The 16,476-nt window shown below is 45.2% G+C and overlaps 1 protein-coding gene across 2 annotated transcripts in view; it reads right to left on the bottom strand.

Annotated features, from left to right (window-relative positions):
* The window catches only part of BTBD7 (BTB domain containing 7), a 54,052-nt gene that overhangs the window by 5,931 nt on the left and 31,645 nt on the right, over positions 1–16,476 (bottom strand). For both annotated transcript variants that reach the window (XM_040975124.1, XM_040975123.1), the window contains 7 exons: positions 13,829–14,037; positions 12,109–12,184; positions 9,626–9,786; positions 7,161–7,304; positions 5,507–5,696; positions 1,936–2,114; positions 310–756 (listed from right to left, as the gene is read on the bottom strand). In XM_040975124.1, the coding sequence (XP_040831058.1) occupies positions 310–756; positions 1,936–2,114; positions 5,507–5,696; positions 7,161–7,304; positions 9,626–9,786; positions 12,109–12,184; positions 13,829–14,037 (1,406 nt within the window). The remainder of the gene's footprint in view (positions 1–309; positions 757–1,935; positions 2,115–5,506; positions 5,697–7,160; positions 7,305–9,625; positions 9,787–12,108; positions 12,185–13,828; positions 14,038–16,476) is intronic.

Below are 16,476 nucleotides of genomic sequence, written 5' to 3'. Positions count from 1 at the left end.
GATTCTATGGAACTGCAGAACAGAAATGAAAAGCAGATGCCACGGGAGTGCTAGACCAAGCATGCTGCAACAGGTGCATGCTTTCTCTGCCTGCGGATCCCACTGCTACGCCGGGCCCGTGAGCCCTGACAGGGACAGCACTTGGCTGTCCCGCCATCCTGGGGTCTCTTGCTTTCCTTGCCTCCACCAGATTTTCTTCTTCTTTCTCCACACCCATCAAGTTGACATTTTCAATTTTAGTAACAAGGGACCACTTTCACTCTTCCCTGAACTTCCCACTGCAGGCAAGGCACTCCAGTGTTCACTTACCACTTGCTTCTCAGATGTTCCTGCAGTGATGGCAGCAGCAGTGGCGGCAGCGGCAATGGTCTGTCTCCCCAGCCCTGTGATGTTGGTGCAGTCAGGTGGCGCTGCTTTCACGCTGGGCAAGTAGACTGGGGGTGGGCCAGCTTTAGGAGCTGTTCTGGAGTGAAACAGCGACTGATTGCACGGGTAAGAGAAAGAGCGGGAAGGCTGCTGGCTGGGAGGTCTCTGCTTCCAGCCTGCTTTGAGTTGATTATGGATTGGGGTGGCTGGAGGGTGGTACGGAGGCGGGGGAGGCGGCAAGGGGGGATGGAAGGCCACAAAGGAGTCCAGCTCTGTAAACGTGGTCTCTGCAGCAGGGGTGCTGTTCACGCGGCATCTCCCAGGCTGTCTCATTGTTAGCAGCGGGCTTCCATCGCCAAAGCGTTCATCAGGGAAGAACTTGTGAGGATTCTATGAGAGATTACAAACAGGAGCCTAGCAGCAGGTTTCACAGGCAGAGTCCAGAGAGGCCCCTGAGGACAGAGTCAGCGAGAGGGAAAGGCACAGCACAGTTTGCAAGGACAGAAGCCCGACAGGAAATGACCTTCACCACAGCGCAAAGTCAGAGTCCAGCCCGGGGAGCTCAGGACACGGCTACCAAGGACAGCTGCTCAACTGCACACCCTGGCCACCAGTCAGCTCTCGCAAGATGATAAGACAGCACAAAAACAGGCAATAAATCCTAATTCAGGAGTATCTTCGCTAAGAAGATAACAGACAGACTCTCCCCAGAAGCTTTCTGACAAACATCCATCCATGTTGTCTCATGTCAAACCACAAAACACTACTCCTTACCCACGGCATGACTGCTAGATTGATTTCGATAAACACCAAAAGAACAAGTATTTTTATGTAATTTAAGATACCAAATTAAGATACAACTTAAGATGGCAAAGGGAATAGGGTTGAAAATTAGAGCACATTATGTATTTGTAGGAATAGATGAAAATAAAACAACCTGCTGACTTGCTAAAAAAACACTGTAGTCACACTTCCCCTTGGAAAGGGCACAGGCGGTGGGACCTGAGTCAGCTGGCAAGGACAGCGTCTAGGTCCCCAGACTAGATAACCTCATTTACAGCTCTGCTCAGTGATCAGACTACTTTATAAATTCTATCGTAATTGTAATACTGATATTGCATTTATGCCTGATCATTACTAGAAATAAAATGAAGAAGGCAAGAGCCCCCTCCCCCAATCTGTTTATGCTTGGATTTGAACCGCTGTCTGCAGCGTTTCTTCCCAGGGGTACACACATGGGACAAGGGGGAACCTGGAAGTCGTGCATGCAGGCAGGAGGCCAAGGCCACTTGGGCACCCTGGGGATGACAGCAGAGTGGGCACAGCCATGTTTGTGCGACACGCTCGTCCGGGAGCGTCTCAGAGGGCTTCATTTGTATGCCTGCAGGCACAGGCAGAGTGGCTCTACAGACAGCACCTCGCATAGTCGTGACAATCCACTTTGCAGGCTAGGAACCTGACACTAACTGTGGGTAACTTCATCAGCCAGCCAGTCAGTAAGTAGCAAGATGGGTTCGCGTTGCAGAGCTGGCCCTGGCCACCTCCCCATGTGTCTGAGCCACATATTACCTGCAAGAGCTCTGCGGCAGCATCTGCGAGACCAAACTCCCTCAGTACTCGGATCTGAATCTCGTAGCTGACGGTGGCGCCTTCCCCACAGTTGAGCGCATAGGCCCTCTGCACCTGCTCGGTGTGCCGCAGTTCCTGCAGTCGTCTGACCATGTCTTTCATAATGAGCAGACGAGGAACTAAAGGGAACAAGATAGTAAGTAGGTAAAATCTGTCTCCTCTACAAAGAGGCACCCACTCACACATGAGGAAAAAGCAGGTGCTCTCTACCAGAATATTCCCATCATTTCTTAGTTTTTAAAAAAATTTATTTATTTATTTTGGAAAGGCACTTTATAGAGAGGAGAGACAAAGATCTTCCATCCACTGGTTCACTCCCCAAATAGCCACAATGGCAGGGGGATGAGCCAATCTGAAGCCAGGAGCCTCTTCCAGGTTTCCTACGTGGGTGCAGGGTCCCAAGGCTTTGGGCTGTCCTCCACTGTGTTCCCAGGCCACAAGCAGGAAGCTGGATAGGAAGTGGATCAGAACTGGGATTAGAACTGGTGTCATTTGGTATCCTGGCAGATGCAAGGTAAGGACTTGGCCATTAAGCTAACATGCCGGGCCCAGGCCTTGACTTTTTGAAGCTGACCCTTGTGCATGACCTGCAAATGATCCAAGGTCCACCACCAGGGCTTTCTTTAGTTCACAGTTCGAGTATATCCCTGTACCTATTCTTTTTTTAGGGTATTTCCTAAGTCTTTTAGATCATTATTTTATGCAACTAATTTTTGGGTCTTCACCATGCATCAGGAATGGATTTGGGTGTTAGAGTGTACAGAATGAAAAACATGACCCCTGACCTCAAGGAGATGTGGACTGGGGTCAGCACTGTAGCACAGTGGGTTAAGCTGCTGCCTGCAAGGCTGGTATCCCACGCCTGAGTGCTAGCACAAGTCCTGGCTGCTGTGCCTCCAATTTAGAGCCCTTCTAATGTGTCTGGGAAAGCAGAAGATGGCCAAAGTGCCTGGTTCCTTGTCATTTGAGAGGAAAACCGAGTTGGAGTTCTGTGATCCTGGTTTAGGCCTGGCCCAGCTCTGACTGCTGTGGCCATCTTACGGAAGAACTAACAGATGGAAGATATCTCCCTTGACTTCTCCCCTGGCCTTTCAAATTAAGTATCAACAAACAAACGAAAAACAGCCCTGGCTTTAGTGATGCATACAAGGACAGTGCGATGATGAACAGGTGAATGGAGAAAAATATAAAGGCTCCTGCAGGAGCTGGAGGGAGGGGTGTCCTCTTATCACAGAGCAGATCAGAAGGGCTTCCCTGGGAAATAAACTCAGCCAGCCCAATCTCCCAATCTTGAAGAAGGAGAATCAGGTAATATGTGAGACTTACAAGGGAGAGGTGACATGCCAACCAGCCAACACGGGCAGGAGACCCGAGCTGTGTGACAGCTCCAAGCAGACAGTGTTCTGGGAAGACGCTACAGATGGAGGCAGGGGTAGATGACACACAAGGAATCTAAATTCTCTCCTGTCCACCGAGGTGGTCACCTGTGCAGGCGGTGACAGGTTAGAGCCTGGACTAGGAAGTCAAGTCTGACTAGGTGTCGGAGAGCAAAGCCAGGAAAGCAAAGATGCCTCCAATGTGGTAACAGCTGGGGCTGGGCTAGACCAGAGCCAGAAGCCAGGGCTAGACCACAGCCAGGAGCCAGAAGCCAGGGCTAGACCAGAGCCAGGAGCCAGGAGGCAGGAGGCAGGAGCCAAAGCTGGGCTAGACCACAGCCAGGAGCCAGAAGCCAGGGCTAGACCAGAGCCAGGAGCCAGGAGGCAGGAGGCAGGAGCCAAAGCTGGGCTAGACCACAGCCAGGAGCCAGAAGCCAGGGCTAGACCAGAGCCAGGAGCCAGGAGCCAGGGCTGGGCTACTAGAGCCAGGAGGCAGGAGCCAGAGCTGGGCTAGACCAGAAACAGGAGGCAGAGCTGGGCTAGACCAGAGCCAGAAGGCAGGAGCCAGGAGCTTCTTCTGGGTCTCCCAGGCAGGCACAGAGTCCCAAGGCTTTGGGCCAACCTCTACCACTTTCCCAGGCCACAAGCAGGGAGCTGGATGGGAAGAGGAGCAGCTGGACACGAACCAGTGCCCACATATGATCTCAGCACCTGCAAGGCGAGGATTTTAGCCACTGAGCCATCATGCCAAGCCCCTTGGACTACACCTCACTGCTTTCTCAGATGCATTAGCAGGGGAGTGGATCAGAAGCCAGGACTAGAACCTGTGCTATAAGGAATGCTGTTGGTCTTGGCTTAACATGCTATGCTATATAGTGGTGGCTCCTTAAATAGATACGAAATGATTGATACTATTTGCAGTGCTTGCTGCTTTTTCTTTTGTATTTTCCAACAGTACTTGTCAAAAGGTACAGAGCTCAGACCATCCAATCTCGTTTTTCTTTAGAAACTGACAACGAATTCTTGGGGTAAAATAATGATTAACTGATGCTCAGGTATTTCTGGATGTGACAATGAAGACTACCTGTAAGCAATTACCCAAAAGTCCTAAGACATAAGCTGGGACCATGATAAACTTTCCAGAACAGATTTTGTGGACCTGACTGTCCTGGAAACCAGTGCTGGTCACATTTTGGGGGAACACAGGCAGCCTCAGAAGCAGAGATCCACGTAACCTGGACAGTGTGTTCAATGAGATGAAAAATCTGAATTCCTCTAAGCCAGCGGTCCTCTATAGGGATGGACTTGCCCCAAAAGCACATCTGGAAGTGTACAGAAATTAAAAAAAAAAAAAAAGTTTCCAAAAAGCTGTTCCACAGGGAAGGCTTCTGCTCCACCAACATGATGCGCACACACCAAGCGCCTGGGCTGGACTCCCACTCCTCCCGCTAGTCCAGGGCACGAGGGGCAGTGGGGACAGCCTGAGTAACTGGGCTCCTGCTAACCATGAGGGGATGGGGACCGAATTCCTGGGCCTGCTCCTCAGCTGTGTGGACTGGGGAGGAAATCTGCACGGGAGAGCTCTGCCTCAACAAGTCTCTTAAATAAATAAGTGCAAGCAAAAACAGAGGGTGGGCGTCGGGCACAGCGGTGACACAGGCTTTAGGCCACCCTCTCCCACTTGACCTTGCACAACGACAGGTCAGTGCAGGGGATGCCCACATGGAGTGCTAGGCTGGAATCTTTGCTTCTCCATCCCAGCTTCTTGCTCATGGAATCCTCAGAGGCAGCAGGTGGCAGCTCAAGTACTTGGGTCCTTGCCACCACAGGGGACCCTGACGGAGTGCTGGGATTCTGGCCCTGGCCTGGCCCAGCGATGGCTGTTGTGGGCACTTGTGGGGGTGATTCAGCAGATTTTCTCTCTCTGCCTTCCAAGTAAAACAAACAAATAAAAATTTCACAAGAGAAAGAATTATTCAGCTTTTAGCTTTTCAACAAGGCCAAAGTTGATAAATCTTAGGCCCTGTGAAAAACCACGTTCATTCCTTAGTAACGACCATGCATCTGAAAGGTGACAATCTGGCACATTTAAGGCAATTATAAAAACCAGTAAGGTTAGTCATTTCAATGCACACCTGGAATGTCGTTGGCCACCACTGACGGGGGACTGGCTTGGCTGCTGCTGACCTGCTGGTGGCTGACCACGTGACAGCACTGCGGCACAGCGTTACTGACCATGTACAGCGTGTCCGGCACGTTGGACATTCTAACCATCCGCAGACGCACCAGATCTGTCTGCTCCACCATCATCTCGTCCAGCACCGACTGAAACAGTGAGTTAACAGACCCAATCAGCCTTTCACCCATGGTAAACCACATCTGGAAAAAGATGCTTACTGTCTCCACATAAAAAGAGAATTAATTTACTATTTCTAGTTTTTGGCGTTCAAAATAGTACTAAAAGGAAATAGTATCCCTATTTCTTTAATTTTTAAAGGTTCCTTTTAGAGTATCTTTAAAAATCCCATCTTCTCAAAAGTTAGCATTTAATGAGAAGTATTTAGAACTTGAAAATAAAAAGATGAAACTCATCAGAAACCAACAATGCACAGTCACAAGGAAAACAATTCACACTAATACATGTGCTAAATATCAGATCCAACAAAGAAGGATAAAAATACACACATTCAAAGATGTTAAGTTAGCAGACTTGTTGTAAATTAACCCAGTTTCAAAGCTAACTTAACTCAGATGATTCTCCTCACCAAACTGCAGAATAGCTGAGAAGAGCTCGTGTCCTAGAGATGCTGACCTCAGGCATGGGCCCAGAAGTCCTGTGTGATGGCTGGACAAGCTCTGGGACCCCGGCTTGCAGGCAGATCTAGCTCAAGCTAGACACAGCCTTTGGAAGGGCCTCGCAGTGCGGACTGCGCTACAGCACTCACTGAAGAAAGATCAGACCCAGCCACCCTGCTATTACATCTAGGGACTATCTAAAATGTCAACTTCCCAAAAACAGGTTTCCAACTTGGTAAAACCTCAAATTCTTCCATATATCTTCAACTAGGAATTCTGGAAATAAAACTGTGGCATTTCAGGACAACTTAATTCTTAATGGGAGTTCAAAATAATATTAGAAGGAAATAGTATTCCTTTTTCTTTAATTTTTAGAAGGGAACACAACATTTTCCCTTCTAAAATTTATTTTAGAAAGCTTACACTTTCAAAGATTATCAATTTTTCAAAAGACCACCCCAAAGTTCTTACAACCAGCTACATCTATAGAAATTATAGTTTCAATTTTCTATTACCACATTCCTAGGACTATTTTTCATATTACAGTATTCACAATGCCAACTATTTATTTAATGTGCCTGAAACTCATTTTGTCCATTTGTCCTAATTTGCACAATGCACAATTCCCAACACTCCGCTGTTACAGATGTTACAAAGGCTCATGGCTTTTTTTTTATGAAGGAAGATAAAAAATGAGTGCAGTGTTCCTCCAGAACATTCCTTTTCCTCAAGATCACAAAATGCTCAGTAAAACAATAGCAATTTGAAAAGCAATCAAAATGAGAAAAACCTAAAGTGCAATTCCACGTGACCGAAGTTTAAAAACATGCTTGACAAACATTCAGGGAGCCATTCTGTTGAGCAAACTAGGACGCAGCGTTCATTTTCCCAGTTCCTAGATATTTAAGCTAACTGCAAGCTCTGACATGACACCACAATCAACAGCTCTGTGTGTAGTTTAATATCATTTAGGATGTTCACATGGCTTTTCACCTTTGCCTCTTCCACGTAGGGCGAGAACAGCCGGGGACGGACATAGATGCCAGCATTTTTTTGCCGTAACCAGGCATTTGATTTTCCACCTTCAGTTGTAGGAAGCATATCCGAGGGAGGAGTACTAATCAAGCCTCTTTTCATCTTAAAACAAAACAAAACAAAAAGTCTTGTTAGATAAAGTAGAGATTCATGTGGTATTATGACACCACTAAGAAACTAGAGATTGAGCCTGGCATGGTGGCTCAATTGGCTAATCCTCCCCTTGCAAGTGCCAGGATGCCATTTGGGTGCCGGTTTCTGTTCCGACTGCTCCATTTCCCACCCAGCTCCCTGCCTGTGGGGGGAGAGGCATAGGGGCATGGTAGATGGCCCAAAGCCTTGGGACTCTGTACCCACATGGGCTGAAAACAAAGAAATGAGAGATCTATGTGGCATTACAATATCACTAAGGTATCAGTCGGGAACATAACCCGAGATGATATCCACAATCTGAGGGGAGGTTGTACAAAACAGAGCAACGATTCATTAAGAGTTTTTCAAAATGATTTGTCTTTTTGAAGATTTATTTTTTTATGTGAAGGGCAGATCTACAAAGACAGGAGAAACACAGAGATCTTCCAACCGCTGCTTCACTCCCAAAATGGTCATAACAACTAGAGCTGTACCTGCCTGAAGCCAGGAGCCAGGAGTTTCTTCTGGGTCTTGCACATGGGTACAAAGGCCTAATGACTCCGGCCATCTCTGCCCCTTACCCAGGTACGACAGCAGGCAGTCTGACTCGAACCAGAGATCACATGGGATGTGCTAACCACAGGTGGAGGCCCAACCTACTACACTGTGGGCAGGACTCCATCAAAATGACTTATGTCTTGTTTTTTTTACATTTATCTATTTTTATTGGCAGGCAGATTTACAGGGAGAGGAGAAACAGAGTCAAAAATCTTTCATCCTTTGTTTCACTCCTCAAATAACATCAACAGCAGGAGCTGAGCTGATCCAAAAAGCAGGGGCTTTTTCCAGGTCTCCCATGTGGTAAAGGGTCCCAAGGCTTTGGGCCATTCTCCATTGCTTTTGCAGGCTACAAACAGGATGCTGGACGGGAAGTAGAGCAGCTGGGACATGAACTGCACCCATATGGAAGGCTGGCACTTTTGAGGTGGAGGATTAACCAACTGAGTCATTTTGTCAGCCCCCCAAAAGGATTTTGTCTCAACATCAATTCTGTTAACTCATTTCTTAGAATCTCTGATATACAAATAAAAATATTTCTTGTATTTAAAGAAATCTATTAAGATAAATATAGACATCAATTAATATTTTTAAAGATTTATTTTATTTCTTAAAAATATTTATTTATTTTTACTGGAAAGGCAGATTTACAGAGAGAAGGAGAGAGAGAGAGAAAGAAAAAGACTTTTGCCTGCTGGTTCACTACCCAAGTGCTTGCAATGGCCCAAGTTGAGCCGATCATAAGCCAGGAGCCAGGAGTTTCTCTCTGGTCTCCAATGTGGGTGGCAGGGTCCCAAGGCTTTCGGTCGTCCTCCACTGCTCTCCCAGGCCACATGCAGGAAGCTGGATGGGAAGTGGAACAGCAGGATGTGAACCAGTGCCTGAATGGGATAACAGTGCCTGCCCCTTAAAGTTTAATTTATTTTTATTGGAAAGATAGATCAGATTTATGGAGAAAAGAAGACAGAGAAATACTTTCCATCCACTGGCTCACTCCACAAATGGCTGCAATGGCCAGAGCTGAGACGATCTGAAGCCAGCAGCCTGGAGCTTTTTCTGGATTTCCCACAGGAGTGTAGGGACCTGACGCTTTAGGCTGTTCTCTACTACTTTCCAAAGACATAAGCTGGATGGGAAGTGAAGCAGCTAAGACATGAGCTGGCACCCACAAGGAAACCTGGTGCTTATAAAGTGAGGTTTTAGCTGACTGAGCCACTGTGCTGGGCCGAGACATCAACAGTTCACAGCGAGGCTGGTGCAGTGGCAGAGTCATCACAGCAGGTTTTTTTTTTTAATTGCACAAAAATGTTATAAAAGTTATCTTGTATTTACTTTTCCCATGCATTAATTCAACCAATTAAAAATTAGTTTTTCAATTTCCATCCAACCAGAAGACCCACATCTTGCTATAATACTGGACCAATACAAAATTCTGCTGTCTGATTCTGCCTTCCTGAAGAGTCTCCAATGGTCTAAACAGCTGCATTCACTCCCCTAGAAATGCTGTTTGCACAAAACTCAGGCCTATTTACTCACTCAACGCCCTCTCCTCCTCTTCCCATTTATCTGTACACTGTGACAAACAGCAGGGACACGGTATCGTATGTAGCACACATCTGTTTCTGACTCAAGGAACTTTCAGCTTTGCAATACTTCCACTAGTACAAAGTATTTACAGTGCCCGAAAGAAGAAACAAGACCGGCGTTTTTGTGGAAGCAATAAAGACACTTACTGCATCACTTAAGACTTCACTGTTTATAGGTAAGATATGCTCAATCCGCACAAAAGGTAAGAGAGCAGACAGGATCTCTCGCAGCTCCTCAATGTCCAGGTCTCGCCTCTTCACACCTCTTTTGTTCACACTATGGGCAGTGCCACTCAGTAGATTTGGCTCTAAGACAAAGAGAATGAAAGAATCTAATCAAGTTTGGATTCTCAGAGAAGAGCCTGTTTTCTTCCCGGCACATACAAGCTCAGCACTTCACACGCAAGTACACCAGCTATTCTTCAGTCATCAGAACTGTATTTAATAGAGATGTTCTTGACAGAGGAACAGCATTGGGTCAACAATACAATGACACTCTTTTCTGATTGTTTTGCACCGAAGAACAAAAGATTCTTTTCTGGATGTTAACTCAAAGGAGAGAAGATAAATTAAAATCTAATTTGATCAAGGGCTCTAAAGTTTTCTTTCTTTTATAACAGTTTCTAGTACAAAAGGTCATGGCAAGGCATATGCTATTTTTTGGTAGCTGCAGTTTATCAACAGGTTTATTAGACTACCTCAAGTTAAACAGCAATTTAAAAACATTACTAGGTGTCCAAGCAACACAAACTAATGCACACTCCAGTGTTAAGACTTTAAGAAAAGTCTTAAATGTTGTCTGGCTGCAATTTGGCTTAATACATATATAAGGCATTACCTTTCTAAAAAAAAAAAAACTTTTTCTTATAGTAGTGGCATCCTGCTTTCATGTGACACATTGTCTAAGAGAGAAACCCTTGTACATGAAGGTGACTGACAAATAAAAAAGTGTCCGGTTCTTCCCTTTTTTTTTCTTTTTAATAGAAACCTTTTTAATAGAAACCACCCTGTGATACCAGCATCCCATATGGGCACCAGTTCGTGTCCCAAATGCTCTACTTCTGATCCAGCTCCCTGCTTATGGCCTGGGAAAGCAGTCAAATGCGGGCCAAGGACTTGGGACACTATACCCTATGGGAGACCTGGAAGAGGCTCCAGGTTCCTGACTTTAGATCGGCTCAGCTCCGGCTGTTGCAGCCACTTGGGGAGTGACCAGTGCATAGAAGATCTTCCTCTCTGTCTCTTCTTTCTGTGAATCTGACTTTACAATAAAAATAATTTCTTAAAAGATTTATTTATTTTTATTGGAAAGTCAGATATACTGAGAGGAGGAGAGACAGAGAGGAAGATCTTCCATCCAATGGTTCACTTCCCAAGTAACCGCAACGGCTAGAGCTGAGCCAATCCAAAGCCAGGAGCCAGGAGCTTCCTCTGGGTCTCCCACACAGGTGCAGGGTCCCAAGGCTTTGGGCCGCCCTGAAAGGGAAGCAGGGCTGTTGGCATTAGAACCAGCACCCATATGGGATCCTGGTGCATGCAAGGTGAGGACTTTAACCATAACGCCATCACGCCAGGCCCGAAAAATAAATAAATCTTTAAAAAAATTGAGTTGAATATTTTAGACAGGTGAACTTAATGGTATATAAATTCCATCTAAATAAAGCTACTGTGAAAAGTCAGAAATGGAAATTGCACTTAATTACTTTATCAGAAGTTTGTGATTTGGGTTCAGTACCAACGAGGGAAAGAGGGCAGGAGGGTGGGCTGACCCTAGATCCAAGGAAAGGCTGCCGACTGAGAATCTGACTTCCTGGGTGTGGTATGACGCTACTGCCGCCGCTGCAGCGAGCCAGGTGGAGGTCACCAAAAGCATTCTTTCATCCCATAAAACGTGTGAAACACAATGTGCTTTTCCAGGCGTGTGTTAACAACTGAAGTAATACTCACTTAATACTAGATTCATCATTTCAACCATATCAGGGGCTATTAGTAGATACTTCAATGTGACTATCAACTCCAACCACTACTCGGGACATTTTTGTCAACAAGATGTTTTTATAACATTTTAATCATTACATGAAAATTTCCATTGGAACACTTTCTTGATTTAGCCAACATAGATTATTAAGCACAAAAAAGTAACATTAAAATTTTCCTTTTTATTTATTTTTTTAAAGATTTATTTATTTTTATTACAAAGTCAGATATACAGAGAGGAGGAGAGACAGAGAAGATGATCTTCCGTCTGATGATTCACTCCCCAAGTGAGCACAACAGCCGGTGCTGTGCTGATCCAAAGCCAGGAGCCAGGAACTTCTTCCAGGTCTCCCACACGGGTGCAGGATCCCAAGGCTTTGGGCTGTCCTTGATTGCTTTCCCAGGCCACAAGCAGGGAGCTGGATGGGAAGTGGAGCTGCCAGGATTAGAACTGGTGCTCATATGGGATCCTGGTGTATTCAAGGCAAGGACCTTAGCTACCGTGCCAGGCCCAAAATTTTCCTTTTTAAAGCCACAAAAGTTTCTGATATATTTACTTTAACAAACAATACCCCTTCTCTTTAGTAAAGGATAAGGTCTTTTCTGCAGGACTGAAGAACAGCGCACCTGCACAAGGAATGGTCTGAGCTTACCTCTGTCCGCTATTCTTCTCATCAACTGATGCTCTCCCCACTTCACCAGATACTTAAGGATGTCTTGTTCACTTGCCTGTAATCAAAAACGGTTCACAGCTATTTAGTGAGAGCAGATAAATGGTAATTCCATGAACAACTTTTTCTAGACCTTAATGTAGACAGAAAATGCAGTGTTTTACTCTTTATACTGCCTGTCAGAACGTCAGAGTCAAATCTGTGGTCAGACAGAAGCTAACATACACGACGCCACATCGCCTGTATCTAGGCAGTAACCTCACTCCTAGCTCCAACTACACCTTCTATTCTTAATTCTATCTTTGTTAGGCATCCTGTTCTCTTTGAATCATAAGTTCATTTTATCTTGCTGCATCGATTCCATACAGTTACCTTAGGCTCTTCTTTTTGGAATGAGACAGAAATAAACGGAGGTAAAAGGACAGAATCAGGGAACGACCACTATTCCTGGAGGGACAGGAAGATGGGACTGGTGACTAATTCCGGTACAAGAGCCCACGATGTCCACAACGTCTGCCACTGCCTGCACAACCTGCGGAATGGCACAGTATCCTGCATTTCTTTGTGTTTTACTTAAAATCTTAGAGCAACTAGGCTGTTCTTCAGGTGTTTCTACCTTATAAGCAAGAATGCAAAGCTCCTAAAGACAATCCCCAAGAGAATGGATACATCCTAACCTTTGGCCCTGATGCGGACAACAGGCAGGCTCATGAACACAGGTGCAAGCATGACAGCGTCTGCACCGCGGTGGGCGCACGTGATTCCTTTGTTCTTCACTGCCCCGTCCTTCTTGTGCGGAGAGGGGAAACAGCTCGATGGACTTACGTCTCTGTAGTCTCTAAGATGCTCTACAGGAGCAGGTGCTTAGCCTAGCAGATGAGATGCCTGTGTCACATTGGAGTACCTGGCCCTGGTCCCTGACCCCAGCTTCCTGGGAGACCACAGTGATGCTCAAGCAATGAATCCATGCCAGCAGATGGAGATCTGCTCCGAGCTACCCACTGCTCCCTCCCAGCCTCGGCTGCTGCAGGCGCCTGGGTAGTGAACAGTACAGGTGAGTGCTCTGTTTTTGTGTCAAAAAAAATTTTTTTATTTAAATTCCTGTAGCTTATACTACAGAATTCATGCAGCCAATGTAAGAGAAAACTAAGCTTGAAAACCAATTATCCTATAAGTTTTTTGGCAGTATTTAAAACTATCTGTTAAATTACCAAATTAGATTAACACATAAATGAAGACCACAAGAATCTGTGAGAAAGTACCTGAAGACATTATTATATCTTGATAGAACACATGCAAAATTCTTTGTGTTCTTTAAGCTGCTGTCTGCAACATGAGTGCCTAAGACTCCAGCAAAGGAAAGGGAACTGAGAACAGCGAACTGACAATTAACCAAGAAAACCACGTGGGAATGTGCTCCTGATCTTCCCTACTGCCTCAGCCTTTCTGTGCTGAGTCAAGACAGCAGTGTGTGCAGGGAGGGTCAGGGAGCCCCAAGGCTTCCGTTGCATAAATATGAAGAGGGCATTCATAGATGGTTTGATCATATTCTGTTTTTTCCTCCTGCCTTGTGCTCATTGGAATTTTAGAGGACAGATGGATTTTCAGCTGCACATATCAGTAACAGTCAATAACAAAGTACAGATGGATTCCTGCTGTGTACATGAATGACAATGAATGTGAGAGGTGCAAAAATGGTTACCTGTAGGTAGTCAGACTGGATTGCAGTAAGCAGATGGTCTTTGCTGATTTCATAAAAAACATCCGAAGTCATGACCTGGGAAAATTCCTCACAGAGGAAATGTAAAGCTTGTCGGTGGACCCACTTAGAGCCATATGGATGAGAACTCCACTTGAGGATGGCAATTAAGGTATCTAATGAGATGCTCTCAGCAATGATATCCTCACAGCCTAAAAGAGAAGGCAAATAACTTCTTGAGATTCATCATATATATTACTGTTGAACATTAGAATGCTAGGCACTATACTTAAAAATCAGTAGTTAAAAAAAGGAGTCTAGGTAACTAGTCTCATGAAAATCACCAACACTTGGTGGGATGGGGTAACAATAGATTATGACATCCATGGAATCTACTGCCCTACCGAGACAGATTCTAAAAAAAGGCAGCAAATCTTTCTAACTGTTCAAGGAAACAAATATCTATGTGCAAATTCAACAATGTAAGATGTTATAGTGGAAGTCAACGGACCAAATCAGAAAGAAGGACAGGTGGAATCAAGGTAACCATGGAACTGGGCAAAGGAAGCAGAGACGACACCTGACTGAGCAGACAGATGGGCTGCCAAATACAAAGACATGTTTGCTTTTTGCATCATCCCGTGAAGGCACAACACCTTGCACTGTTTCAAGTTTATGCCTTAGAAAGCAAAATGTCAAAAGTATCATGCTCATCTGGGTTTAAATCTGGCAAATTTGGAAGTACACAGCTTAAAGAGAAATAGAACCAGATCCTAGAAAGAGCAATTGTGCCATTCAGAGAACTCAAGAAGTAAAGAAGAAAATCCAAGATAGTTAGCTATTCTCTTCAGCAAAGATCATTTCAGCAGATAAAATAGAAGTAAAACCCAAGTGACCGAAGTGTGGAGGGGAAAATGGCCTGGCAGCAATTTCACACTAAATTTCTAAAATTTTAAAAAATTCTGATAATGTGAACAAAAATTTAGCCAACATCATCATTATCACAAGTATGGCAATATAGACTACTGTCTAATAAGTTCAGAATTTTAAAAGAAAGGGCTTTAGCCAGCCCCAGAGTTTCAAAATTCCAAGTTATTTGTCAAACAATGAAAGCTGAAAAGACAAAGGGATGAATTCCAACTGCAGATGTAAGACGGCTAGTGGCCAGTAAGTCCTCTACAGAAAGTAATGCCTCATTTCCTTTTATGCTAAGATACCAGAGAGAATACCATAGATGACTGGTGTTTTAACAGAATGAATGGGGGTGGGGGAAATTTGCTAGGGCTGCTATAAAAGCCAAGAAATCTCCGGCTTTTAATATTCAGACACTTGCTCTTCATCAAGGGCCGGATGTGGCCCTGCTCCCTGAAGGGGTGCTGTGTTGTTCCAGGTCCTGGTTCGATGGACACTACCAGACTGCTGGACTCCGAGAGCTGGAAGAGCTATCCTTTAACAGCTGATGGGTCTTGCTAAGGCAGCAAGGAAATGACTTCTCTGTGGTTCCAGTATCAGCTCCTGGGAAACAGATGTTACAAGTAGGGAAACTTCTGCCTTGGTGTTAGAGAATTTCTCTCTTCTCCTCAAAAGAAGTGCAGGTGCAGAGGGAGGGAGGCCAAGAATACTTTAAGCTGGAGAACCAGAGCCAGACACACACAGGCTCCTTTCGTTACAAAAGGCAAAACCATTTTTGCAAAAACAGTAATAAAAAAGAATGCAAGATTAATGTATCTACTCTAACATTTAAAAATGACACCTTTACAAGGAATTCTGAGACCACCACAGAGAGATCCGCATGTAAAGAATACGGAGGCAGCAATCTGCACTACTAAGAGGCGGGAGGCAGGGAAGAGTCCTGAGGTCGTGAGGCCTGCTAAGCAGAGGACACACATCTCTGGCAGCTGCTGCTTGGCCGTTTCCAAGCAGCCACTGGAGTGGAACTGAGTGGGAGGAGTCAGGCTGGTGGGAAAGGCAATCTCCCAAGACGTGTCTGGAATGATGATGAAGGGGGAATCCAGATAGAAGGTGTTTATTTAAAATGACCACACTACATTCCTACAAAACCAGTATGTTGGCAGAGGTAAAGAAAAGAGAATTAAAGATAGTATGAGCATACATTCAAATTTCTGAGGTTTAACAAGCAGCAGGATGTGGAAGGAAAAACAATAGCCCCGTCTTTCACTAAGCAGCAAAGTGACTTGGGCAAGTCACTTAATTCTTTAAGCCTGAAATTTTCTCATCTGTAATAGTGGGACTGTATTCCTAACTCACAGGTTGTTAGGAGGTCTAAATGAAACTGTGCTCTTGTTGTTCTTCATTTGCTAAAGCGTTCTCATGTGCTTAATTTGGGGAACCTGGCATAGCCCTCTCTCTTTTTGGTGTCATCTGTCTCCATGACCCTCCGCGTCCCCGTGTCTCTGCAGTCTAAATTCCCAGAGCTCTCTTTCAACCAGGACCACCACGCCTCACTTCCACTGGGCAGCTCCGCATGGATATTCCAGATGTGCTAGTTGTAAATCTGCTTGCTTCCTCAGAGGGAATCCGTTAGCTTCCTCTTCATTCTCTTTAGAGAAGGATATTACACTTGGTGTCCTATCACCAAAGCCAGACACCTAAGCACTGTTACTAACTCCTGTTCTTATTTAAGTCCACGT

Source organism: Ochotona curzoniae, unplaced genomic scaffold (genome assembly GCF_017591425.1).
Source record: "Ochotona curzoniae isolate NIBS_2020 unplaced genomic scaffold, NIBS_Ocur_1.0 contig_2688, whole genome shotgun sequence".
In the NCBI taxonomy this organism is placed as follows: domain Eukaryota; kingdom Metazoa; phylum Chordata; class Mammalia; order Lagomorpha; family Ochotonidae; genus Ochotona; species Ochotona curzoniae.
The sequence above is the reverse complement of the archived record's forward strand: the minus strand, read 5'-3'. Positions and strand labels throughout refer to the sequence as shown.